We start from the raw sequence: 26291 nt of genomic DNA, 5'->3' as shown, positions 1-26291 counted from the left end.
GTGACCTTTCCCTTAGTCACACCTGCAGGGCACATACTCAAGGGTTCTGGGGGTGGGGGGAGGGGCTGCCAACCCCAAAGCCCAATTTGCAGAGTTTTTGCGAATATTAAATGAGATCCTGCAGACAGGTCCACCAGCACAGAGCTTGACACAAATGGCAATCATTCCTTGACTGTCTCCTTGTAATCAAGGAGCTCTTTAAGTTTGCGAATGGAAGCTCACTATCTGGGCAGCAGTGGAGAGCACGGTGGGGTGGGAAGTCCACACAGCCAACTGTACCCCCACTGCCGTTTGGACATCCAGAGGGCATTTTTACTTCCACTCCTGGCAGAGTTCAAACGGGACAGGATTCCATGAAAAAACCACTTGACAACACACAGGGACTCTTCAATGTCTGGGCCCATTCGGTAACTAGACCATCTTGCACTTCGCACCTCAAGGAAACCCAAACACAGTGTCAAAGTTACAGAAAAAACCACAATCTTTTATTTCCCCTGGTATAACAGTCTTTGCCCCTCTGGCTGCAGTGGAGAGCATTTAAAAATAGGAACCCCACCTGACCTGGTCAATTTCTTCCAGATGAACAGAGAATCCCCTTGGGTTTGGGGGAATTTCTTTTTAAATTTAGTATGCATCAGGGTTGAGAAGCACCAACTCAAAAGGACCGTAATTTTTAATTTATGAAGTTAAACCATTACGAATTTAAACATCACTAAGGGCTGAAAGTTGCAGACTAAAATACGTCTGGCCAGAGTAGAGGTCCTGCTGACTTCCAAAGTGCTCTATTTTGTAAAATGTTATAAGCAATGCTCCACATGGTTTGAAAAGTTCTCAAGGTCATTTCTAAATGGATCTACTTTCCTTTTTTTTTTAAGCAGCAGGCTCATTTGGAAACAAACAAACAGGAAAAGGTTAAGACCCTGCCTTTTAAAACAGAAAAGTCCGCAGTAAGATTAATAGCTGTATAAAACAAGAAACGTCAGTTTTGAGAAATGACATCCAGGTTGGCAATGTGTCTCATGGTTGGCCTTCCATGGGGACAGTTCCAGGGATGGTCCATCTCACCCATGTGGGTGATGAGTTTCTTCATCTCACTTGTGTTAAGAGCAGTTCCAATCATCACCTGAATATGAGACACAACAGTTTAAAGTTTTACTGTTTTTGTTTGTTTGGTTAGAACATCAACCATTCGCAAGCACTTTTCTCTACAACCAGGCTGGACAAGGTTCCAACTCAAAAACAATGAAAAGTCTGCCCCCAAAGAACCCTGTCCTCCAGTATCTCAGCCTTCTGCCTCTTTGGGAAATCCAGCCCCTCCCACCCTGCTCCCCACACACCCTCCATAGAGACGCTGAACAGACCGTCTAAACCAACCAGCCCCAGCAGCTCCACCACGACCTACATCCCAGCCACCCTGACCTCTCTCCTTGGAGACTGCAGCAGCCTCCAAACAGGCCTCCCTGCCTCCCCTTTCCTGTCAACCATTCTCCACTCAGTGGCCAGTGATTCCTTTGAAAGGTATGACGGATCATGTGACTCCTCTTTGCACCCTCTGCTCTCACCTGAATAAAAGCCCAAGTGCATTACCTGATTCGGGGACTGGCTGGCCTTCGTGCCCACACCTGCAAGCGGGCATCCCTCCCCCCGCCCTGACTCCAGCCGCACCCGCACCCTCCTTCCTCCTGCACGAGCGCATAAAGCAAGTCCCTGCCTCAGGACCTTAGTACTGGCTATACCCTCTACCCAGGATACTCTTCCTCAGATATGGGCATGGCTCATGTCCCCTCTCCCTGCAGGTGCTGCTGACATGTCCCTGCCTACTCTCCAGGAAACAGCTCTCACTGTGTCCCTCAGCAGGTCTCGCCCTGCTCCTCTCCACGGCACAATCACTGTCTAACACCGACACAGAGATGCGCAGACTCCGCAGCAAACACAGAAAGTGAGACCCTGAGATACAAGGGGAACTGGGGACCAGCCTGAGCCTCCCTGTACCCCTCCTTCCACACGCCAGGCACACCCCAGACCAGGATCGACAGCAGGGCTCTGCCAGGGCAAGGAAGACAGACAAGGTAGCAGAGAACCCAGGCAAGTATTGCCCCGGCGCTGTACCCGAGGCACGTGTGTGAGGCCAGACATAATGGCAGACGGGCGGCAACCAGAAGGCTTGAGGCAGGAAGGTGTCCAGAGTGGCTAGAGCTGAGCATAGGACCTGGGGCTGGAAGGACAGGCCAGGCTTGGGATGTGGGGCTCCCACGCGGGGTGCGGGTGCAGCAGAGGGAAGCCCGCCCCTGTCAGCACGTGTGTGTGCTGAGCGAGGCAGAGCCGGGACCTCCCAGCGTGGGGAAAGTTCTCACCCAAGAGGCTCCAGCTCACCTTCCAAGCATCAGCTCAGAGGTCACCTGCTCAGACCGCCTCTCCCTGACCACCCCCCTCACTTCCTGGCACTCACTCCCGCTCCCCGTCCTGTTTTCTTTACTAAAATCACGGGTATCAGAGGGCGTCCTTATTCCTGTCGACATCCATTTCTCCCACTCAAATCTAAGCTCCACGAGGGCAAGGACCCCGTTGGCCGTGCTCCGTGTCCCCAGCACCCACACGGTGGCCACACGGCAAGGACTCAGAGTCTTTGCTGAATAAACGAGGAAGTGGGTCAGGGATACTGACTCCTCTGCCTTGAGCAGGCCCATCCCCAACCCCTGCTGTCCTTTCCCAGGACCAGTCTGAGCCGCCACAGCGAGACAGCAGGAAGCACCCGCTGGTGGTCCCCGGGGAAGTGCCTGCTGACTGCAGGGCTCCAGGCAATCTTGTGGCCCAGGGCCACCACCGCCACATCTAACGCGCTGACGGGGCAGGAGCTGGGCTGAGATCTCCTGCAGCAGAGGCGCCAGGCTCCGCTAGGTGAGCCTTCTCTACTTACAGACTTCCGACAGGCTCTGGAGGCAAACATCTGTCTGACTCGGGAAGGCCGGCACATGATGCCGGGGCTGTCACTCAGCATGAAGATCAGCTCATCTATGTCCTGGGGTCCAAAGGTCCAGTTTTTACTGGTTGGTAAGGAAATCAATTTAGCCCTTTCAGTGACTGGAGCTGAAAGAAGAAAATTTGGAGAGAAAGCCGTGATCCAAGCCACGCACTTCATCTGAGGGCCACTCACAGAGCATCGAGGGGGCAGATGCAAAACGCTCTTTGGGGAAGTATTTTCACCTCATATAAAATACATCAGTCTAGGGGCTGGGGCAGAGCTCGGTGCAGAGCCCGTGCTTGGCGCTCCCGAGGTCCTGGGTTCAACCCCCAGGACCTCCATTAAAAACAAAACAAAACAAAATAAAAAACCATCCATTGACAGGACTTGCAAAGATAGTTCCCAGCCCTAAAAGGACACGGTGCTACAGTCCTAAGAAATAACGTACCGTCTTCATCGATGACAAAGTCAAAGCCATTCTTTCTGAATATTTCCAGATTTTCTAATAGAACTGATTCATTGACAGCAGTTAAGTTGAGAGACTGAGGTCTGAAAAACATGGAAGAGACTCCAACTAGAGTCTGAAGCCAAACGTTTAGCTCTAAAGCAGAAATGAAACTACAACACAATACTGTGATGCTCTGAATTCATTTCAGAAAGCAACACAAACCACGTGTTCAGCTGTGAGCCTTTCCCATCACAGAATGCTGAGTGTTTCCTTTCATTTTCTTTCCTTTTTTCAAAAATTTTTTGTAGATGTTAAAGTAACTACAAGAGTCATTCGCTTTTCCTCAATCTGCCGTCCCACCCCACTGACTCCACCTTGTTTTTAAATCCTCTCCTGAAAGAAAACGATGTCACATAAACATGCTATTTTTCCTCCTCACAATAAAGACAATTTGAAAAGTTGGCTCAGGCCATCATAGGCATTTGAAAACAGAACAAACAGCATCCATTTCCCTGTCCTGCCTCTTCCCCAGCCTGCATCTTTCATCTAACCATCTTCCCATCCGGCAACCATCCATCTCTCCTCCTGGATCTACCAAGGGCGTAATAAGCCAGGCACTGCTAAAGGCAGGAGACACAACGGTGAGAGAACACAGACCCGTTCTCTGATCTAGTGGAACAAACAGTCTACTGGGGAAGAAAGACACTGATCAAACAGTCAGATAAATTATAATTACAAACTACACTGAGAATCAGGAAGAGACACCCAGGGCTGTAGGGCTACAGAGCAGGTGAGACGTGGCCTGGAGATAGGGGAGGTCAGGGCAGGTTTCTCTGAGGCAGTGACCTCTGAGCTGAGATCGGGGGTGGGGGGGCTGGACATGGCAGTTATCAGGTGATGGAGTGAGAAGTGGGGACAGGGACAAACGTTCGAGGCAGAAGCGACAGTCTGTGCAAAGGCACTATGATGGACGGCCAATGTCCCCAGAGTCACATGCAAAGATCTGCTCCCTCTGCTTAATGGCCAGAGAGGAATTCATCAGGCCTGTCAAGGGAAAAAGAAGGCTGGCCAGAGTGACTCAAGTACAGAGAACACGGAGAAGATGGACAGCTGGAGAGGTTGTCGGGGCCAAACTGACAAAGAGGGATGCGGGGCCTGGTAGGAAAGGATGCAGCTGTGGTCTGTATCCTTTAAGCCTGAAGTGCGGCCCACCTGGGACCCACAGTGGCCTGCGATTATCCAGGTCAACTTGAAATGCCACACACGAGACCATTACTTATGCAAAATGGCTAAAAAATAAAAATAAATAAAATAACATAGAAATAAATTGATTAAAAACCAAAAAATTTTAAATTTAAAAAAAGTTTTTAATTAAAAATAAAAGTAAGAGGAGCAGGAATACTTCAGTGTTACAAAGTGGCTTAGTAAGTGTCTTCACTATGACCACTTACTCCTTCTGCAGGTAAACAGAATTAAACCACGCTGGCGCATATAGGGAAATCAACCAGGTCTGTCTTCCCAGCCGAGTGACTGGTTTCGTGGGGCACTTGTTCATGCCGGGATCTACTGCTGTTGGGTCTGAGTTAATTACATAGTTTAATTTCCCAAATGAAAATCCGTAACCTCTCCTTAAGAGCTCTGCTTAAGCAAAGACTGCTGGTTTACATGCTACACCATCACACCACCTTGTAAAATGATCAGTGAAAAGCATTCAATTTGGCAAAAGAGAGATAAATACCAACTTCTGCAGTGGCTGTCCAATCACTGGACTTGCCCTATACAGGCCATGCTGACTTTCTGAACTATAAATTCTATGTACTCTCAATAGTTATACTACGTACTATAAACTGCTCTGCATCCAAAGGGTTTTCTGGCCAATCGGTGAGCAGCATTTTTTTAGTAGCTCAAAAGGTTTGACACTTAAAGAACCTCTGAGCTGTGTGACCTTGGGCAAGTTATCTAACCTCTCTGGGCTCCCTTCAGTTTCAGCACCCGTGAAATACTGATGTAACTACTTCACAGGTTTGTGAGGATTAAACGTCAAATGCTCCCACAGTGCCTGGAATCAAATAAGCACTCAGTAAACAGCAGGTATGACTATTATTAAGCAAAAAGTATAAAAACCTGCTATAGGAAAGCTTATGGCAAAAAAAATACACACACCCACATACATAGAAACACGTACAAGCAAACATCTTAAATTTAGATGGTGCAAAACCACTGAAAATTCTGAACACCAAAATGAACTTACGCTATAAGCCTCTGGCCCTGGAGGACAGTGTGCTGTTGAAGCATCTCAAAGTTGTATTTCTCGTCCGTGGCGTGCTGGTCCACGATGAAAATGTCCGCATTCAGTTTGGTGATTATAAATCCCAAGTTAAACTGACCGATGATTTCCATTTCTGCAAACATCGTTTTACTACACGGAGAAAATGTTAATTACAAGAGGTTTTCAAAGATTATTCTTCTGATTATAAAACGGACACTGCAGTTAAAGAAAAACCCAAACAATACAAAAACATAAAACAGAGGAACTTCCTAATAAGCCCACTTTCTAAAGATAACATCATTCACCCAGCTCTCCAGAGACGACGTCAGTTACTACTATTAACAGTTTGTGCACGTCCTTCCAGATCTTTGTATACCGTTTTCTGTTTTGTTTTGTTTTAAAAAGGAATCATAATACTTCATACCCATCCACTCTCATCACGTTATGATGCATCTCAGATGACTTTTCAGACCCATGTATAGAGACCTACTTCACTCCTTTTAATGGCCACGTAGGATTCACTGTGTGGATGGACCAATTTGTCTGACAAATTCCCTACTAAAAGGCACTTTAGTTACTCCCATTCTGAACACAAACAACAGTGTAACAAACATTCCGGTACATAGATCTGCTCTACTAAGGATGCATTTCTATACAAAACACTCCCTAGACGTGTTATTATATATGCGCACGTTTTAATTTTGATAGGAGATCTATCCCACCCACCAAGAGTGTCCCGTTGTCCTGGGGTATCCACAGGTGACTGGTTCCAGGACCCCGAGGTTCCAAAACGCGCAAAAGTCCGTCGCATAAATGGCACGGTATTTACATATAACCTATGCACACCCTTCCATATGCTTTAAGTCATCTCTAGATCACTTATAACATCTAATACAATGTAAATGCTATGTAAATAGTTGCCAGCACGTGTCGCAAATTCAAGTTTTGCTTTTGGGAACTTTCTGTAATTTTTAAAATTTTCGATCAGGGTGGATGCAGAATCTGTAGATACGGAGGGCCACCTGTATGACTGACCTTTTTGTCAATACTGGGTATCGACCTTCTAATGAAGAGTGCAGACACACCCCCCCCCCAACCCAACATTCCTCCTCCCCTCCACCCCAGGCTGAGCTCAGACGCTGCTGGAACAGGTGTGGCTGCAGCCTGCTGAACGAAAATAAGTTTGCTGGGGAACCAGAGTGAGCAGTGCTGGGCCTCCTGCGTGCTGAGGGTGGCTGCCCTGCAGGAAGAAAAGACAAGGGCAGACCCTATGAGTATCAAAGGAATTATACAACATTTGTTGAAGAATTTATGATCTAAATTAGGCAAAGCCTGTGTGCTCCAGACTAAGTGCTATAAAAATTCAATGCAATTGCTGAGTTTCACTATGTACAGGACATAGCACATCTCAGTAACTGGTGAGACACAACAAATACAAATTTTTTCTTCAAATAAAAGTTAAATATTTCAAGATAGTTCATCACTTTTCAAAGCCACAGTGTTATACATGATTATTGTCAAGAAAGTGGTGATGGGGGAAAGGTACAGCTCAGTGGTAGAGCACATGCTTCGCATGTACAATGTCCTGGGTTCTAATCCCCAGTACCTCCTCTAAAAATAAATAAACCTAATTACCTCCCACCTGCCCTGCCAAAATAAAAATAATTTAATACAATAATAAACAAATAAAATACTTTAAAAAAAAGAAAATTAACATGATGGAGGTGAGAGGCAATGAAGAGAAGTTGGTGAGTGGGAAGAACACTGCCAAGGATGCACCTTAAGGGGAGGGACCACCTGGGGAGGCGGAACTGACTCCACAAAGAGAGGCCAGAGGAGGGAGAAGGCGGGCGAGGGGAGAGGAAGGGAGGGCAAGTCTGCAGACTGGGGTACAGCAGGTGTGGAAGGGCAGGGAAGACCCCCAGGTAGGGCCATCTTGACAGGTAGCAGGAACCAGACGACCAGACCCTGGTGCCAAGGTGTGGCCACACTGAGCCCCAGACCAGAACAGAGGCTATCAGAGCACAGGACACCCAGAGGAGCAAACAGAGTCTGGGAAGATGGGCCGGGCTTCATTCACAGCAGCTGACGAAGATGAGCAAAAATGCCCTTCAGGGAAAAACGTTACCTTATCTCTTTCCTTAGTTCATCTTCGGCAGCTTGATTTTCTCCGGGACAGATCTTAGCACGAAACTTCCTGTAACTCTGCCCGCCTTCCTGCTGCCAGTCCTGCTGCCATAACTGCTTCATCCGTTTGACTAGAGAATGCATAGAAAAGTCAAGGGGCACGATCTTCTTCTGAATTTTCACAGCCACGTCGACCTCAGAGTCGACCTCAGATCCTGACGTGTCCGGAGTTCTCAGCGACTCTGGAGGGACGTCAGGATTTAAAGGAATCCCTTCTTTTTTAAAGCGCTTTATGTTTGGGGCTGCGAGATTTGTGCACTGAGGCAAAACTCTATATCCACGTTCTTCTTGGACTGATGGGGATTCCGGGCCTGGACAAGGCTGGTCAGTTTCAGGTAAGTTCCCACCAGACTCCACGTTTTCCTGGGAAAGCCCATCTTCGGGGGAGCTTGTCATGGGGTCACTGCTGGGGTGACCAACCGTTTCCGGGGTGCTGAACCCCTCCTCGGAGCCAGCTGACGCACTGCTGTGCCCCGAGTCCTCCTCCATCTTTACCGTGTCCATTGGGTCACAGGGCCCCCGAGCTGAACCCATCCCCTCCTCCCGGGGGCCAGAGATGGCCTTTCCGGAGCACAGGGACCCTGGAGCACTGGAGAACAGCGTGCTTCTTTTCTGTCGTGGAGAAATGCATCTTGGGTCAGCAGTCATCGGGCCCCCAGACTTGGGCCCTGACGGGTGACGAAGGGAAAAGGCCTCTCTGAGTCTGGAAATGGTCACTGCCTTTTTCTCTTCTCCAGGCGTCCCTAACAGTGTGGGATGCGCTGGCTTTTCCAGCCTGGGCTTCTCCGTTTCTGCCGAATGCATTTTTATTAAGTTACCTGAGCAGATGTGAACAGAGCAGAACATCAGAGACTGTGCTCAAGTGAAACAGGAGGGATCTGTCTGCAAGCGGGCTTGTCACCAAAGAGGAGCTCCGAAGGGCTAACTGCGCAGAGGAACACGGTTCGACGGGAACCATCAGGGAGACACACCTTAAAGGCACAAAAGATGCCGCCATATACTCATCCCTGGGCGTATAAAGCCTCGTCCCAGAGCAGCTTTCTCTCACTGGGAGCGATACGCGTCTGCCACCTTAGTTTCCACCAAACCTACTTTCAGCTTCCTGAGCTGCTCTCTGGTCTCTCGGAGGACACAGGAATGGGCCCCCTCTCTGCACAACAGACATGGAGATTAGTAAGAACGCATCCCTGTGTGATAAATGAGGCTCATGTCCCTTTTTGTCTAGATTACCTTAAATCTGCAGGTACATACTTTCTAGGGCCACACGTCCTCTCTGTCTAAAAGAGGAGACTTTGTTTCATGCCAAAAAAACTTTACCTCAGAAAAAAATTAGCATCACAATAGCTGTAAGTTGTAGAAGCTGCTTATGCCCGTGTATCTTCCTTACCTTCCGCGACCAGCAGCGGCTGCTGACTGATGCTGAGTTTGTTGACATCACTATCAAACATTCCTATCAAAGACGTTTTTAAAACTGCCAACAGAAGCTTCTCCTCTTGCAGTAAAATCTGCCTTTTATCCGGAGTAACATTGACATCAACACATTCTAGAGCAAAACAGAACACTTATTGGGTTTAAATTCACCTTTAACAAGAGAAACTTCCCTATCTACTGTTTTATTCACTCGCACTAACCGAAAGCAGTGTCCAGATTAATGTTCATGAACTATAAAACTAGCTCTTTCAAATAAACAAGGAAAAGGTGAACAATTTTTTTAAACAGGTGAAATATGCAAGCATTTGAATGGCTAAATTGCCAAAGGGAAAAAGCAAAAGGAGAAAAGCAAGTTAACACATGAACATGTACGACAGAAGAAAATTGCAAACTAAAATAAGACGTTATTTTATCACATACTGAATTTGGTTAAAAATTATAATGCAGACGACATTGTTGGTAGGTGTGTGAATTGGCATAACATGATCACATTCACTGACCCAGTGACTCTACTTTTGGGAATTTATCTAAAAGAAATAATCAAAGATATTGGTAATGATTTATCTATGAGAACAGTACTTAAATTTCCAAAAGCCAGAAACTAAAATAGGCAAAAATATGAAAGTTAAAACTCAAGACATATCCACACATTGAAATATAATACAGCTATTAAAATCAAGTTTCTAAATAAATTTTAATGACATGGAAAAGAAAATGTTCACATCTAAGGATAAAGAACATGATTCAAAATTACCCCAAGTTATTTTCTCACCCCAAAGGATATGGGTGGAGATATATATATATATTTTTTAAGGTGTGCACATATATTTTTCTAAGTATCCAGAAAAAATAACGGATAACAAACCAGGGGTGGGGGTGTAGCTCAGTGGTAGAGCGTATGCTTAGCATGTACAAGGTCCTGGGTTCAATCCCCAGTACCTCCATTAAAATAAATAAGTAAAAAATCTAATTACCTCCCCCCCAAAATAAATAAAACTTAAAAAGCCCAATAAACCAGAATTTTAACAATCAGAAAAAAAATCTATATAAAATGAATTATTTTCAAAATCAAGGAGAACATTTAGTCTATTTTCTCCCTTGGTTGACATGAAAAGTCACATTTTTCCTAATAATACAATTAATGTAGTTTCAAGTAGAAAGCAGAAAAGTTTGTATAAAAGTCTATAAAATAGAATAAAAAGCCTATTAAAAAGCACATAGCCATTAACTGTTACTATGCAAGTCTCTCTCTGGTCATATCAGAGCTTTATAATTCCACTTTATCCCTTTAGGAGTAAGTCACCCATTTTACTGACATCTCAGGGGAACTTACCGGAATCAACAGAAATGTTAAGCACAACAAATGGATACTGATGTCGATTATACATGTGATAGACCTCATTCACAAGTCTGGAAACCTATACAGAAAACAAAGATTAGGAAAAAGCGTACGTTTCCTTCCCCTAGTGCTCTAACAACAGGCTATCCCAACCAACCACTAAAAGGATACATTCCCAACAGCTTTACTGAGGTACAATTGGCCAAAAACAAATTTCAAATAAAGTGTACAATTTGACAAGCTCTGACATACACATACACCCATGAAACCATTCCTGCCGTCAAGAAAATGAGTAGATCCTTCACCCAATAAAGGTTCCTCTTGCCCCTCGAAGGGGTATTTTTAATCATGGATTCATAACACTGAATCTTTTTTCCAACCTAAAGAGGTTCTTGAAGAAGTGTCAATAAAATGCAGGTGTGCTTTAAATGCTCATAAAACACATTCAAATGTACACAGAAATGTATCTATGTGACTTTATGAGATTATTAAGTGACATTAGAGACAAACCCTAAAAATCACACCAATTACAACAGGTTAAAAATTTTAAAGTTGAACCATATCTGGCAGGTAGAAGTAATTTTAAAGTATCACTGGGAAACAAAATATTACTGAGGTATAATGTTGCTGAAGAAGCAAAGTCAAAATTGAACCACTAAAAACCCTGTAATCATATCAAGATGATCAGTTTAAGCTTGAAGCAGAAGTAATCTGGGCCTTTATTTTCCTGGAAAATGGACAGACTGAAGAGAAATTACAGAAGCCTAGGGATGTGTGTCAGTTCATACTGAGAAGCCTAGACAATGGTGAATGTTTTGAAATGTTTACTTTCTTTTAATAGTGATAATTTTATGATGATCAATATGTTGGTTATTAATATGTGTCCATGTATGCACACACACATTACGTAACTGAAACAACTGTATGGTAGACTTTTTTAAATGCCTAAAATAAGATAATTTAAAGCCATGTTTCTGAATCAAAGTCCCAAGTTCTAGGTAAATTGCCTGTGTCAGAAAATGTTATTAAATAATGAATGAAGTTAAAAGTTAAAGGCCAACTAACACAACACTGTAAATCAACTATAATTCAGTAAGTGATTAAAAATTAAAAAAAAAAAAAAAAGATTCACGAAAAGGTAAGGGCCAAAAGAAAAAACTAATCCCCCAGCAAAAAAATCAAGTACCTTTGCTGGGTCACAAGGCCGCCGATTGATGAAGAAAAACTGTCTGTCCGTTGAACTCCTTCCCACGCCGTGAGTACCATGAGAAATAAAACCTGAGAGCCTGGAAAACACAAATGGGGTTAGGGCAGGGTTCCAGAGTGGGTTCATTTCAGCAGTCCTCTCACTTTCCCTATTAAATCCTTGTCTCCACCCAAGGAGTGGGTCTCCACACAAACTCACATTCCAGAACCTTCATGCAGTCCCCATCAAGCTGTCTGGGGAGCCCAAGGACCTATATTCCATATCTTTGTCCACATTCCCTGCCCTTTTACAATCTGTTCTTGGTTAGCAAACTTCGACCTCCTAAGGTGTTGGTTAAGGGTTTATTCCACCTGAGATCTACCCCAGGGATATCTGAGTTTCCATAAGAATGATACATTAACATAAAAAAAAGAACCCCAAATCTTTAATTTCAGGCATTAGCCCAAGGCAAGTGGAGAGAGGGTGAGCAATATGGGCTGTCACAGGGCCAATCCTGCTTATGGAAAATGTCTGTTTTTCTAATACCAACGTAATGATGGTATGTCGTTATTGGGGGGAGGAATAAATTTTAAGTTGGGATTTGCGGATACATACTGTACATAAAAGAGATAAACAACAAGGCCCTACTTTAGCACAGGGAACTATAGTCCACGTCTTGTAACAACCTATAGTGATAAAGAATATGAAAAAGAATATATATGTATATATGTATATGCATATATGTGTGTGTATATATACATATATACATATACATATATATACATATACATACATATATATACACACACACACACACATATATATCTGAATCACTGCTGTACACCAGAAGCTAATACAACATTGTAAATCAACTATACTTCAATTAAAAAAAAAAAGGAATGATGCTGGATTGGACTCTGGGTAAGGCAGGAGTTAAAGGAGTCTACCTCCAGCCAGATTCCAAGAAAGTGAAACATTACATATAATGTAAAAGTTATTTTAATTGTTCACTGAACAGAGCCTTCACTACAAAGACTAATTCACCAGGAAACGCCCTAAAATCCACCAGTTCCCAGATTATTGTTTCAATTAAGTAACTGACTCCTCCACATAAATCCTCTTTCTCTGCAGTAATACTGCTGACAGCTTTATAATGCACATAATAAACTATACGCTTTAAAATCACTACCTGAAAACAAAACCGAGGAGGGGAAAGAAGTCAAAAAAAAAAATTGATGATCACGCTCCTGGCAGCAGCCGACTTACTGAAACAGATTGTGCAGAGCATCGGAGCAGCTCAGCCCGTATTCCTCACAGACCGAGTCACTAGGGGGCAGCTGGACAAAAGGCATGAGGCTTTGCAACTGAAAGAAATCAAGGGTCACCGTCATCCCCTGATGAAGACAGAACAGACCTAACTTCAGAGAGGAAGACTTAACGACGGGTTTCCATGTGTTTTCTTTCCTGGTGGAGCGATCCATGCTCAGAGTACAGAGACCCTCAGTGGCTGCTTTCTGTAGTTCTACGGTAATTCTGATTCATTAGAAAGACGAAGCACCTACTCCTACTTATCCATCATCAATACCTTGGCCATGATACTTTTTTCCCAGAGAGTAAAAGGATTATTTTAAAACTTGTCTCCTAACAAGTTTTGTGATATATACCTAATTAATTTTTTTGTTTTGTTTTTGTTTTTAAAACAATCTTTTTTATTTTTTTCATTTATTTTCATTTATTTTATTTTATTGAAGGGGAGGCAATTTGTTTATTTGGATTGAACCCACCTCGTGCACACTAAGCATGTGCTCTACCATTTGAGCCATATCCTTCCCCTCATAGGTACCTAATTTAAAAAAAAAAAAAAATCAATTCTTGGATTTCACTCTCTATTCTATTGGAAAAGACAACAGAAATCTGCCATAATCACTAAACAGATAAAATGCTTTTTTAATTAATTTATTTTGGGGGGAGGGCAGGTAATCAGGTTTATTTATATATTTATTTTAAAGGAGGTACCAGCGATTGAACCCTGGACCTGGTGCATGCTAGGCACGCACTCTACCCCTGAGCTATCCCCTCCCCACCGATAAAATGCTTTTAAACATCTCGCTACCGCTACCTGTTTCTGCCCAAACACAGATCCGATGTTTTCCTTGATGCTGGAGCTTCCGCTGGTGCTCACCACCAACTGCCGCTTGCCTTGCCCGACCTGATTGGTACAACTTACACGGACACCAGCTGAAATGATACAGTACGCGTGCAAGACCTGGACCATTTTGGCAAACTCCTGTTTGAAAAACACAAAAGCAAGGACTCAACATTAGTTCAACCTTGCGAGAATCACAGGATTCAAGTTCTAACATCCAGTTTGGGCTTCTCATATCATCTCACAGACAAGGCCAATTATTCCTGACAGGAGGATCTGTGAGCCGCATCTCCCTACATGGTATAAAGGGAAATCAGAGGGTAAGGTTCTTTAATTTTTGTTTGTTTGCTTTGGGGGGGGGGTAATTAGGTTTATTTATTTATTACATTTTATTTAAGGAGGAGGTACTGGGGATCAAACCCAGGACCTCTCGCATGCTAGACACGTGCTCTACCACTGGGCTAAACCCCCACCTCCCTGTAGCTGCTTTTTAAAGACAACATCTATATCACATTTAGCTGTTTCATCTTCATCCAAATTCCTGAAAGTTGTAATAAATCACTTTTCAGGGAGCAAGAAAAATAATCTTATTAAAAAGTAAAGTCGGGAGAGGGTATAGCTCAGTGGTAGAGCGCATGCTTAGCATGCATGAGGTCCTGGGTTCAATCCCCAGTACCTTCATTAAAATAAATTTAAAACTAAAATTTAAAAAAACCCTAATTACCCCCTAAAAAAAAAAAAACCCAAAAAATAAAAAAACAACAACAAAAAGTAAAGACAGAATCAAAAAATAATGTTAATTTCATGAGACTCATTTCCTGTACCGTAACACCTCAGAAACACAATTTGATGATTCTTCCCAAGAAAAGAAAAAGATTAACCCTCCTAAAGTTACACCTTTGAGGGGAAGAAGCAAGCCAAGAGCTTCTCAAAAAATGAAGGGATGAGAATGAACGCAAGAGCAAACCCCCCCACAGATCTCACACGTGCCTGACACTCTCTGTGCTCTTGGAGGCTGGGATGCTGAATCTACTGGACCTTTTTTTTTTTTAATTTATTGAAGTACAGTCGATTAGAATGTATCAATCTGTGGTGCACAGCACAATGTCCCAGTCATGCATATACATACATATATTCGTTTTCATATTCTTTTTCATTAAAGGTTATTACAAGATATTGAATATATTTCCCTGTGCTATACAGAAGAAACTTTTTTTTTAATCTCTTTATATACAGTGGCCAACATTTGCAAATCTCAAACTCCCAAATTTATCCCCTCCCACCCCCTTTCCCTGGTAACCATAAGATTGTTTACTATGTCTGCAAGTCTGTTTAAAAAAAAAAGGACACTACCGTACCTTCTTAATATTCCTTTGAAACTCCTTATGGCGCACAGGGAGCGTATAGAATAACTGCTGCACGCTGACCGTCGTCCCCCTGGGTCGTGGGTAGGGGGTTTTCTGGAGGATTTTTCCATTGTGATCAAACACCAGTCGAGTTCCGACGTTCGCAGATGTGTGGCAGGTAGAAATCGCTAAGTCACTGTAAAAGAATGCCAGCAGGGCACGGGGTCAGAGCCTCACATGTACTGGACATCCCGTGCTCAGGTGCTCACTTCTGTTCTCTCAAAGCTCTCCTAAAAAGGTGACGATCTCTCTGAGATAATCCAGAGAGTTTAAACTGGTGAGGAGTTATCATAAAAACCTAAGGTTTGACACCAAATAGTGAGAGAGCTCTGTAAATGTTTTGTTGTGATCAAAGCTTTGACATTTGTTTTTGTTAAACCACAAAACAATGAAAGATTTCAAAACTGATATATGCACGAATAAAGATTCATTTTTCAGTGTTGTTACTACTGTTCTCACAAAATTTTTTAAATTTAGAGACCATTGTGTAATGAAATCAGTGCTTTGGTCCAGTTTTTTCCTAAATGCTGAAGTAAATTCAAATCCACAGCATCTACAATGTATTACCTATATGTTCTTTTTAAATTGAGAAGTTACTGCTTTAATCAGGGTAACAATTTTTTTCACAAGACTGTTTGCTTCCCTTCATTCATTCATTGCTTACATTTTTAGAAGTATTACCACTTTAGGTTGGTAGTAAGATAAAGCAGAATGCAGAAGTTAGAAGTTGAGACATTCATATATAACAGTGTAAACAATAATGATTCTAAGCACACTTTTTAATTTTCAGAGAGATTTTTATAAAGGGTCAAGTGAGTGGATAAAAATGTTGCATCACCTCAGTGCACAGAGTGAGCTCAGAGCTTCCCCCCGAAAGCCAAAAGTTTCAACCTGAGTTAGGTCAGCAAACTTCTGAATCTTAGAAGTGTGATGCTTCAGAGCTGAAAGAAAGGTGTAAAGTAAGGCCATAGAGATTTCAAGTGATACAGCCATGAACACGTAATACCCATCAAAGTGACTGGTTTTAAAAAGCTGGTTTTATACTTTCTAAGACAGCATTACCCAGAATCCTGAGACATTTTGCCCAAATATTTTAAAACAGGATTAGAAAAAGTCAACTTACTTAAGCCTTTGAAGTTTTCTTCTTCTACCCCACATCCATTGTCTGAAACTTCAATGAGATCCACCCCATAATCTTTAAGCCGGAGATCTAAAAATTTTAAATATTTCTCAAATTGATTCGTGCTAAAAGCCTTTATATGAACAGTATTTAGAACTTACATAATGCAAATGTGAGTCCTAACTCTATTTATTTAAATCTACGATTGTCATTTGGTATATTTTACTTTTAAAAGTCCTTCTTAGCTATTTACCAGCCCAGATAACATAGTTTTTCCTTCCTTTCCCTTGAAAGGATCATTTTAACATAGTCATTAAAGAGAACAACCTCTGGACTCAGACTCCTTGAATCAGATATTATCAGCTTTACAACATCAAAAAAAGTAAATTCCCTGTGCCTTAATTTCCTCACTTGTAAAATGGAGATGATGATAATAATAGTAACAATTCCTATCTCATAAGGTTATTCTGCAGATTAAATGAGGTATCCCAGCTTAGCACAATGCCTGCCTAGCACAGAGGAAGAACACAACAAAAATTAACTGCTAGCAGTAGTATTATTACTACCTAGCTAACTCCTGGGCATATAATAGGCGCTGAATTTACGTTTAAAAAATAATAATTTCTCAGTACACCAATACTTGATTGCCTTACTATAGTAACAAACATTTCTTGAATAAAACAGCATCAACTGATACTTCTGTGGCTTAAAACTCTCCCAAACTTACCAATATTAGTGGCACCAGCATCCACACTATTTTCTACCAACTCCTTCACAGCAGTGCTTAGGCTAAGTACCACTTGCCCAGAACAAATCTGATGGACTGACTTCCGATCGATAGGTTTGATGGCCTTAGCACATTCGGAACTAAAGAAACCAGTCACAAGAAACAAAGCAAATATGCAATTACGTATTTTCATCCTGGTTTGAACTGTGAGAAATGAGTCATCTCTGTTAATAGTTAATGGGTCTCATCCATTCATTATATCAACATATCCATTTATCATATTCATAAATACATGTGGTTCTATAATCCTGAAACATTTGTCAAAAAAACTTCTGAATAGATACTTCAAAATGCAACAGATACTTAAAAATCTAATGACACTGGGATTTGCGTGGGGGAGACACACGTTCCCCTCAAGCTATGGGACAATCATCTTTTGCAATGATGGCATCTTCTTTCTCGAAAATTGAAAGCAACATTTCCCATACAATTTGAAAAACCAAAAGTTTGGTGCGAAATCAAGAGTTTTTGCGTCAAAATCAGAATCATCTTAGAACTTGGGTATTAATCCCAGTTGGACAGCTATCTTTACGGTTGCCTCTGAATTCCAAATGCAGGCTGCCAGCTCCTGCCTTACCAAAGGCCCTCAAAGTTCTGGCTGTACCTACTTTCAGAATTTTCCAACTAGTTTGTCTCCACTTTCTTTCTAATCCAATCAATCTTCTATGCTACCACCAGAGTTGGTCAATTTTTCTTCTTAAGAACTTACTAGTATCCCACTGTCTGCTATATGAAGTTTAAAATCTAGTCATAATTGGACCCCAGGCTACCTTATTTTCTCCTTCTCTCCAATCTTCCTCCCACTGCCAATTCCCCTACAATCTGGTTACACTGAACAACTGTTTCCTGAAAATCACAAGCTCATTTATACACTGCACCTTGTCTATACAGGTCTCTCCAGACCTCTCCCCTCCTCCTCCTCCCGGCAAACTCCTGCTCATCCAAAAAATGTATTCCACGTGTTGATTAACTTAGCAATTTCTAGTAAACGGTTTCATTGAAAATTTGTGTGTAACCGAACACAAGAGAGAGAAGTCTTAGGGTATTTCCCACAGCATTTTACATATAGTAGTGGACCCTCAGTAAACCCTTGCAAAACAAAGGAATAAACATCTTTACTCTTCATTCTACCTCTCAAAGAATTCCACTCACGTTAATTTTAAATGTGAAAACTGCAGATGACATCACATAAAATGGAAAGAAGTTGTAAATAAAAATTTGTTAATTTGGCAAGCCACCATCAGCTACAGGTCCATTCCTAGTATTTATTTAGAGGGGTGGCGATAAAACATTTAAACACAGACAGCGAATCTGGGTTCCAGAATCTGACACTTAGTGCAACAGGGCTACCCAAACATTCGCAACCCCGAATTCGATGCACTTTACTAGCCAGTAATCGTATACTCAAGGTGACATGGAAGTACTGCGTTTTTTAAAACGGTGCGGCTATGCAAATCAGCATGTCTTTTGAAGCCTCCCCTAAAATACCCTCAATTTAAAGAGAGAAACCAGGTAGAAAGGAAATGAACTCCGTCCACAGGGATTTCAAGCTCCGGCTTCAGTCAACGGATGCATGGCGGCGTCGGGGCACAGTCTGCCTGGGAGCGGGCCGAATGCCCCGCGGACCCCGACCTCCAGTGAACCCAAAGGGCCAGCGGGTCCGGGGAGCGCTGAGGAGCCCTCTCCGGGGCCTCTGTGGGCGGGCTCGCCTAGCGCCGCGGCCACTTTCCCCTGCTTTCCAGGGGCCTGGAACGCCGTGGGCCTTAGGGCGACCACGCGGGGAGACTGGAAGTACGGCTTACCTCGGGCCCTCGGCTCGATCCATGGATACAGAGCCCAGCCCGCAACTCTGGACCGTTCGCGCGGCCACTCCCACGGGGCCCCGCCACCCGGCCGCCCATTGGCTGTTCGCGACCCTGTGCCCCCCTGCTTCCGGTAAGGCTGGCTAACGCGTCCAACACCTCCTTCTCGCTGATTGGCGGTATCAAAGGTCGAGTCCGTGACGTCAAGAAAGCAGGGGCCAATTAGAGCACAGGAAAACTGCGCTTTCCGGAACGCCCTTAGCCTTCTTGGGAAGGTGGCGGCCGCAGTCTGTCGTGGAGTTGGACGGTTTCTGAGCGTTCGTGTCCTTACCCGCCATCTCCCTTCCTTTGGTTCCCACGATGCCGATGTACCAGGTAAAGCCCTATCACGAGGGCGGTGCATCTCTCCGTGTAGAGCTTCCCACCTGCATGTACCAGCTTCCCAACGTGCACGGCAAGACCAGTAGTCCTGCGCCAGCCGCGGGCCACGTGCAGGTAGGAGCGCGCAGCCCCCGCTCTACCCCCCCCACCAGCTCACTGCGCAGGCGCCAAGGTCCCGTTCCCACTGCCGGCGGTCCGGTGCGCAGGCGCCCTGGCTCTGCTGTGGCCCCGCCCCGCCTCCCTCTTGCTCGGTGCGCAGGCGCTGCGGCTGTGGCCCGTTTGGTTAGGGGACTAGGGGCTTGGGTCCTTCCAGGCCTGGGCTGTGGGACCCGAACAGTCTCGAACCAGCCGTGGGGACTGGGCCCGATTGCCTGCCCCACCCGAGTTTCACGTGCCCGCCGGCCTCCTAGTGTCCGTAACTTTTATCTATTAAAAGATCTCTCCATCTTATATCTGTTTTCTTTTTCGCTTATGACAACTTAAACTTTACCACGAAATTTTACCCACAGAAAAGTGAATAGCAGGTAAATGCTGGTTTTGACGGATTGTAAAGTAAATCACAGAGTCACCATCGCTCAGGTTAATACGTTGTTAGCGCCCCACTTAAATCTCCCAAGTTCCCGACTTCCGTGGTCCTTATGTCCTGCGTTTCTCTTATTTTGTCACTTAAACCATGTAGTCTTGGTGGAAGTGGAAGCATGCAGTTTGTGCCCCGCCGTGTGTGGCTGCCCCTTCTAAACATCATGACTTTAAGAATTGCTTTGCTGCATGAAAAAATGAAGCATTCGTCCTCTCTGTGGTCGTCTCCTTCGTAAGACTGTTCCCCCCGGCTTCATCCGTCCCACTGCTCACGGGCTAGTTTTCCATTTTAGGCTGTTATGAATAATTCCGCAGTGAATATTCCTGTACATGAGCAGGCATAGGGTACGTACTAAGGAAAGGGATTGCTGGCTCAGTAGGCTGATTTGTCTTCAACTGGACTAAATTGCTTTCCAAAGTAGTCATACCGGTTTACGCCCTTTCACAAGCAGTGTATGCGAATTTCTGATGCTGGCACCCTCCCCCAGGGTGGTGATTGTACAGTGGCTTCCTAATGTAGTTTTAGTTCAGATCTCCCAGCCTTGTAAATCAGTTGAGCATCTTTTCATGTTTATTGGGCATTTTGAGTGCATCTTTTCTAAATTACCTGCTCAGCTTCACTTTTTTATAAATGGCAAATACACATCTTAGTTTTCCAGCCAGGGAGACCTTCTGTCCGTTATGACTGAAGATGAGTGAATAGGTAAAAGCTTTATCTTAAGAGTTTTCTGCCTCGATTGGAAGGGAGGCGGTCAATTTAGTTTGAAACAGAATGACACAACTGTCACCTCACTGCAGAGCTAAGGCAGAAATGCAGGCATGGTCCATTGTCCCTCAACTGAAACAGAAAAGGAAAGCCCAGAGTGGGGAGCATCACATCTCTCTTGAAACCAAGTCCTTTTTTCTTTCTTTCTTTTTTCTTTTTTTTTTTTTGAGTTGGCTACCTAACTTCCTTTGGGCAGTTAACTGTGAACCTGTAACTGAGAAGTCACACAGTCCCTCTTCCCTAGCAGATGCCAACAATATGGATAGATCATTAGAAACGGAGCATATCCAGGGGAAATGAGAGCAACATAATCTGCTTACAAATAAATTCATGTAAAGTTAAACAAATGGATAAACATAACATGCCAGGTCATAGTCTAGCCTGAGCAAGGAAAACAGGCCAGCGCTAGTGGGTGTGATGTGTAAAGCACACGCTGAGCATTTCTGCGTTCCTCAGGCTTACTTCCGGTCGGCGCCTGAAGGTTTTCACTGGCACACTGAACTCTTTATTCTTTGTTCCACCCAGACAGTAGTCACTTTGCCTTTCTTTGCTGTTCGATCTTCAACAAGGCAAGTAGGCAAGGGGAGGTGGGAGAGAGGGACCGAGCTCCACGGGAAACTGGCAGTAACCAGCCGGGCGGGGTGGGGGTGAGGGGTGGCAGAGCAAGGGAGCCCAGTGAGGAGAAGCCCCTGTGGCGGGGGGTGGGGGGGGCCTGTGGGCTTTAGGCCTCAAAGGACAGCACGGCCAGCGCGCGGAGTGTGGCGGCGAACGAGGAGAGAGAAGGTAGCCAGGGGACCAGTCACACACACTAGTTATCAAGCCTGGTTGGGGGCTTTGCTCTTTAGCCTGAGAGGTGGTCTTGACCTCTGACTGCCACCTTAGGGATGGACTGGAGGGGTAGGCCAGAATGGGTGCCAGGTGGAAGCAGGCCAGGGGAAGAATGGTGTCTTGGACTCGGGCGGTGACCGTGGAGGGACACTTAGAAGCCAGTGGATTGCAGTTGACAGCAGCTGGTGATGAATGGGTTCTGCGGCAGAGGGCGGTATTAGCGGTGACAAGGGGAGGAACAGATGCTCCTTAAGCTTACCAGCAAACAGGTGTGAGCACACGCTCTTCCTACACACTCTGTATCATGAGTGCATATTTATAATAAACTCAAGGTCACGGTCTTATGGATCCTTCTGACCAGTTCTGAGCATCTTACTCATGCCTGATGTATTCTTTGCTCCATTCAGATGGATTACCTTTCGTGAGAGCTCATGAGTCTGGAAGTAGGTTGTATATTGTGACTATTGGGAGGTTTCTTGTCATTCCTTTTTAAAGTCTGTAGAAATTTGAGATTTATTCCTTAGCATTTATAATTGGTTATTTATTGTGTACCAGTCCACTATACCAGGCAAGAAGGATGCAAAGATTACAGTAAACAAAGGATGTATTTCCTATTTGTGGAGATACGCATTTCAGCAGTGAAAAAGTTCAAGACGATTCTAAGATGGGAGAGTGCTAGTACTGCCTAGAAAAGGATTTGGGGAACTGATCATTTTACCCCCGTGAACATACTTCCAAACCAAAGGACACTTTTTTTTTTAACCTATGTGTGCGCCCTTTTCCCTTCCATTAGTATAAATTATTGATTACATTCTCATTGCCCACCTCCATCTTTTTCTAATCATTTATGTAAAGTATTTTGAACTAGTTTGATATAAAGAACAATTTGTGTTCATTTTCTAGCCTTCTCTGTTCTTGAAGACTAAACTACCTAGGAGTCATACAATTTCAAAGTGGCTTTCAGTCACAGTGTATTTTGTTTGTTTTATAGCGCTTGGGGGTTGATTTGCAGGACCCATTGGATGGGGGACAATGAGATGATTCCGCTACTTCATTTTTACATCTTCTAGAAGATGGGGGTTGATGAACTCAGGGAACTAAGTAGAAGACAAGTGGTCAGATTTCAGCAGAGTGCTCTGACAGAAGAGGCAGTGAACATCTCAATATCTGTTTGTTCAGGAGGAGTCTGACCCGTCGCTTCGAGCCCTTGAGTCCTGCCAAGATGACATTTTAAAACGTCTGTATGAATTGAAAGCTGCAGTTGATGGTCTCTCCAAGATGATTCAGACGCCAGATGCGGACTTGGATGTCACCGACATCATCCAAGCCGATGAGCCCACTGCTTTCTCCACCAATGCAGTGGACTTAAATTCCATGCTCGGAAAGGTACGTTCATTGGGAAAGCTAAGGGCCATCGGTGTGCTGAGTGGGGGTCGTTAGTGCCACAGAACCGTGAGGAAAGCCTTCGTTTTCCAGTTTTCATAGGTGGTAAAAAAACGTTTTTTTGTTTTTTCATTCCTCTAAATGATCATGCCTTTGCACAAAACAGATTGATGAGCTTTGAGTAAAGCCAGTCAACCTCTAATGCAGTTTCTTGATTTCTCAGACCCAGCAGAGAACAGGGAGGCTCCTTAGGCAAAGAAGGGAGTCAAGAGTCACAGATTCCTCACCCCCACCCCCGGCAGCCTCCAAGCCCTGGAGTAACAGACCTTGGGTCTTCTGCTCAGTGCTTCCCAGAGGTGCAGCAGAGTCAACCCTGACTCTTTTGAGAGCAGCCCAAATTTCAGAGCTTTGGCTGCCCAGGCACAAAAATCCCCCTAATCCTTGTGGCATTTGTTGCTAAAAGCCAGTCATGGTCTCCTCCTTCAGACGTATTTTGCTTACAGACAGTTTGCTGTATTAAAATTTGGTTGTCCCAGCCACCTTTAACATCAGACTACAGATTTCAGCTAATTTAGAGCACAGTCTGATATGCAAAGAGAGAAAGTCTTGTTACAAGTGGTATTTATTTGAGGCTGCAAAAGGGTTTGTCCCAGGAACCCCTGCTGGCACCCTTCCCTAGAACTGGTGATAGAAATGGTCCTGCCACGTGGAGGCAGTATTGCAGCATCCTGCCCAGGGCTCAGTTTTGGTATCGTCAGTACCTCTGCACTCGTATGTTCCTGTATCATCCAGGACAGGTTTACATGCACCCGGGGCCCAGGGAGACCCAACCCAGCCAGTCCCCCAGGGAGCCAGTCGGCACAGTGGGCGAGTGGGTAAGCACAGCCGTGCGGGGGTGTCTCAGGGTGCTGGGAAGGCCTCCCAGCGCACACAGGGCTTAAGATGAATTTTGATACCTCGGAAGGCACAGCGTCAGGTAACACGATGCGTTCAGAGAACCACAGAGCATCCAGCATCGCTCCAGTCAAGGGTGTCGGTCGGGGTGGCAAGACTAGAGGCCAGGTCGGGGCAGGCTGGGGACAAGATGCCAAGGAGCTTGGCCGTTGCTCTATTATATGAGTTCCTTGGTCATGAAGAGAGATTGTACAGACTTAAAAGTCTGCATCTGAAAAGGCACTTTAGTTAACACCTCGTTTTTTAGAACCTCCCTGGGCCAGGACCTTTTTCCAGGGGCCCTTCGTTGACAGGTAACTCAAATTGCTGTCAAAACTGTATCCTGTCAGATGTTGGAAAGATTTAGTAACTGGAGTAATTGCACGGGTTATTTTTTTAACTTAGGGACAAACAGAAGTGTCCTTCCTAACGCGCTGCACTCCTTTGATGATAAAGTCAGCTCTCCTTTGTTGGCAGCGGGCAATGCAGAGGTAAAGGGGTCAGGGTCGGCTCGGATCCCAGCCCCACTTCTGAGCTGAGGGCGCCAGGAATCCTCTCCCTCCCCAGCACCCACGTCCTCAGCTGGAAGGTGGGATGACAGTCATACTTCCTGGAGCGAGTTGAAGGTTCAGGGAGCCAAGCCTGGTTAGGCTCTAAGAATAGCACCTGGTCCAGCAGCAGTGCCCATGTTGCCGCTGATGTAACCTCCTCGGTTGGGGTTTGCTCCCCCAGGACTACGGGGCGCTGAAAGACATCGTGATCAACGCGAACCCCACCTCACCACCCCTCTCCCTGCTCGTGCTGCACCGGCTGCTCTGTGACCACTACAGGGTCCTGTCCACGGTGCACACGCACTCGGCAGTCGAGGGTGTGCCAGCAAACCTCCTCAGGTGCTTCGGCGAGCAGACGAAGCAGCAGCCCCGCCATGAGTATCAGCTGGGCTTTACTCTGATTTGGAAGAACGGTAAGTGGACGGGACCAGCGCACCAGGGTTTTAACCGGAGGCAGCCCGGGGCGGGGACAGGGACATCCTCCAGCTCTAGGGGCTCTTCAGCTGTTTGCTGTCAGGTCAGGTTTTCTCGGTCCAGAAAGCTTTGGTGGGGAGAGGTCAACAAGAGGGACAGGTGCATCTTGACCCAGAGATGCTCTCCTTCCTCTGGGAAGCCCAGGGTCGCGACTGAGCGCAGTTTTAGGGGGGATCCCGTCTCACCAGCCAGAGCAGGGGAGGAACGGCTGTCACAGCCATCTTGCCCTCACAATCCAAAACCTGTCGCTATGGGGACACTGACGTTATCTTTTAATGGACGTTCTCCATTAAAGGATGGCAGGGTATCTTTCATTCATTATCCCACTGGTGTCTGCCTCTCCCAGGGTAATTCATACAGAGGGAAGTGAGTCGGCACCCTCTATCCAGGAAGGCCTTAACTGCCCTCAGCCTCACGTCAAGAGACCTGCTGGGGCAGGAGGTCCTGGCCTGGAGCCGGGTCTCCTGGGGTCCAGTCCCCATCCTCCAAATTCTTAGGGCACAGGGGTTGGAATAGATGGTCGGAGATTCCTTCTAGCTTGAAAAGTGTCCTAACCAAATACCAGAAAGGGTTCCTTTTTTTTTAACAGATAGCTTGCACTCTTTAAAGTTTAAACCTTGAAGAGTAACCTTTTGGAGACAGTCTAGAAATACGATTTTCTTGAAGACATGCTCTCCCTCGCCGCCAGGTCACGACTGATGGGGACTCGCCTTTGCACGTCCTACCGCTCTGTACCACACCCCGCCCCCGTGCCATTCTGGCTGATGGTGCTTCTCTCCCTTTCAGTGCCGAAGACGCAGATGAAATTCAGTGTCCAGACGATGTGTCCCGTCGAAGGAGAAGGGAACGTCGCACGCTTCCTGTTCTCCCTGTTTGGCCAGAAGCACGATGCTGTAAATTTAACCCTCATCGACAGCTGGGTAGATACAGCGATTTTTCAGCTCAAAGACGGGAGCAGTAAAGAAAAAGCCGCTGTGTTCCGCGCCATGAACTCCGCTCTCGGGAAGAGCCCCTGGCTGGTGGGGGACGAGCTCACGGTGGCAGACGTCGTGCTGTGGTCCGTGCTCCGGCAGACGGGAGGCTGCGGGGCGCCAGCACCAGCCAACGTGCAGAGGTGGATGAGGGCCTGTGAGAACCTGGCCCCTTTCAACACCGCCCTGCGGCTCCTTCAGTGAATCCCTCACTGATTTAAAGGGCTTCCATTTGAAGAATGGTGCTGTTCCGTGCCTATTACTGGTAAAGGGACTTGTCCTAAAATCAAAGTCTTTATTTAAGCCAGTTGTCAAGTATCAATAAAAGCATCATAGAATTAA

General features: G+C 45.2%; 2 protein-coding genes and 1 non-coding gene across 9 annotated transcripts; 2 read left to right on the top strand and 1 right to left on the bottom strand.

Moving 5' to 3' along the window:
- Window positions 1-457: 457 nt before the first annotated feature.
- PMS2 (PMS1 homolog 2, mismatch repair system component) lies at window positions 458-19219 on the bottom strand. Of its 6 annotated transcripts, none has more exons than XM_032459992.1 (15): window positions 19084-19219; window positions 17222-17361; window positions 16498-16584; window positions 16213-16315; window positions 15327-15510; window positions 13942-14109; window positions 13089-13216; window positions 11823-11922; window positions 10631-10715; window positions 9254-9409; window positions 7808-8684; window positions 5662-5829; window positions 3411-3511; window positions 2918-3087; window positions 458-1123 (listed from the first exon to the last, which is right to left on the bottom strand). In XM_032459992.1, exons 1-15 carry the CDS (start codon window positions 19104-19106, stop codon window positions 980-982), a joined length of 2634 nt encoding a protein of 877 aa, XP_032315883.1. In that variant the 5' UTR covers window positions 19107-19219; the 3' UTR covers window positions 458-979. The 6 variants fall into 6 exon arrangements, with proteins under 6 accessions (XP_032315883.1, XP_006173931.1, XP_032315881.1 ...); XM_006173869.3 differs by having other exon boundaries at window positions 13089-13186; XM_032459990.1 differs by lacking the exon at window positions 19084-19219 and having other exon boundaries at window positions 17222-17949.
- Window positions 14578-14649, top strand: TRNAA-AGC. Its single transcript has one exon. It is a non-coding gene; the product is annotated as a tRNA-Ala (tRNA).
- A 102-nt stretch (window positions 19220-19321) lies between the features above and the next one.
- On the top strand, window positions 19322-26291 carry AIMP2 (aminoacyl tRNA synthetase complex interacting multifunctional protein 2). 2 transcript variants are annotated; one of them, XM_014561650.2, is made up of 4 exons: window positions 19322-19458; window positions 22817-23023; window positions 24686-24917; window positions 25765-26291. In XM_014561650.2, exons 1-4 carry the CDS (start codon window positions 19444-19446, stop codon window positions 26151-26153), a joined length of 843 nt encoding a protein of 280 aa, XP_014417136.1. In that variant the 5' UTR covers window positions 19322-19443; the 3' UTR covers window positions 26154-26291. The 2 variants fall into 2 exon arrangements, with proteins under 2 accessions (XP_014417136.1, XP_006173932.1); XM_006173870.3 differs by having other exon boundaries at window positions 19328-19578.

Source organism: Camelus ferus, chromosome 18 (assembly GCF_009834535.1).
Source record: "Camelus ferus isolate YT-003-E chromosome 18, BCGSAC_Cfer_1.0, whole genome shotgun sequence".
Taxonomy (NCBI): domain Eukaryota; kingdom Metazoa; phylum Chordata; class Mammalia; order Artiodactyla; family Camelidae; genus Camelus; species Camelus ferus.
The sequence above is the reverse complement of the archived record's forward strand: the minus strand, read 5'-3'. Positions and strand labels throughout refer to the sequence as shown.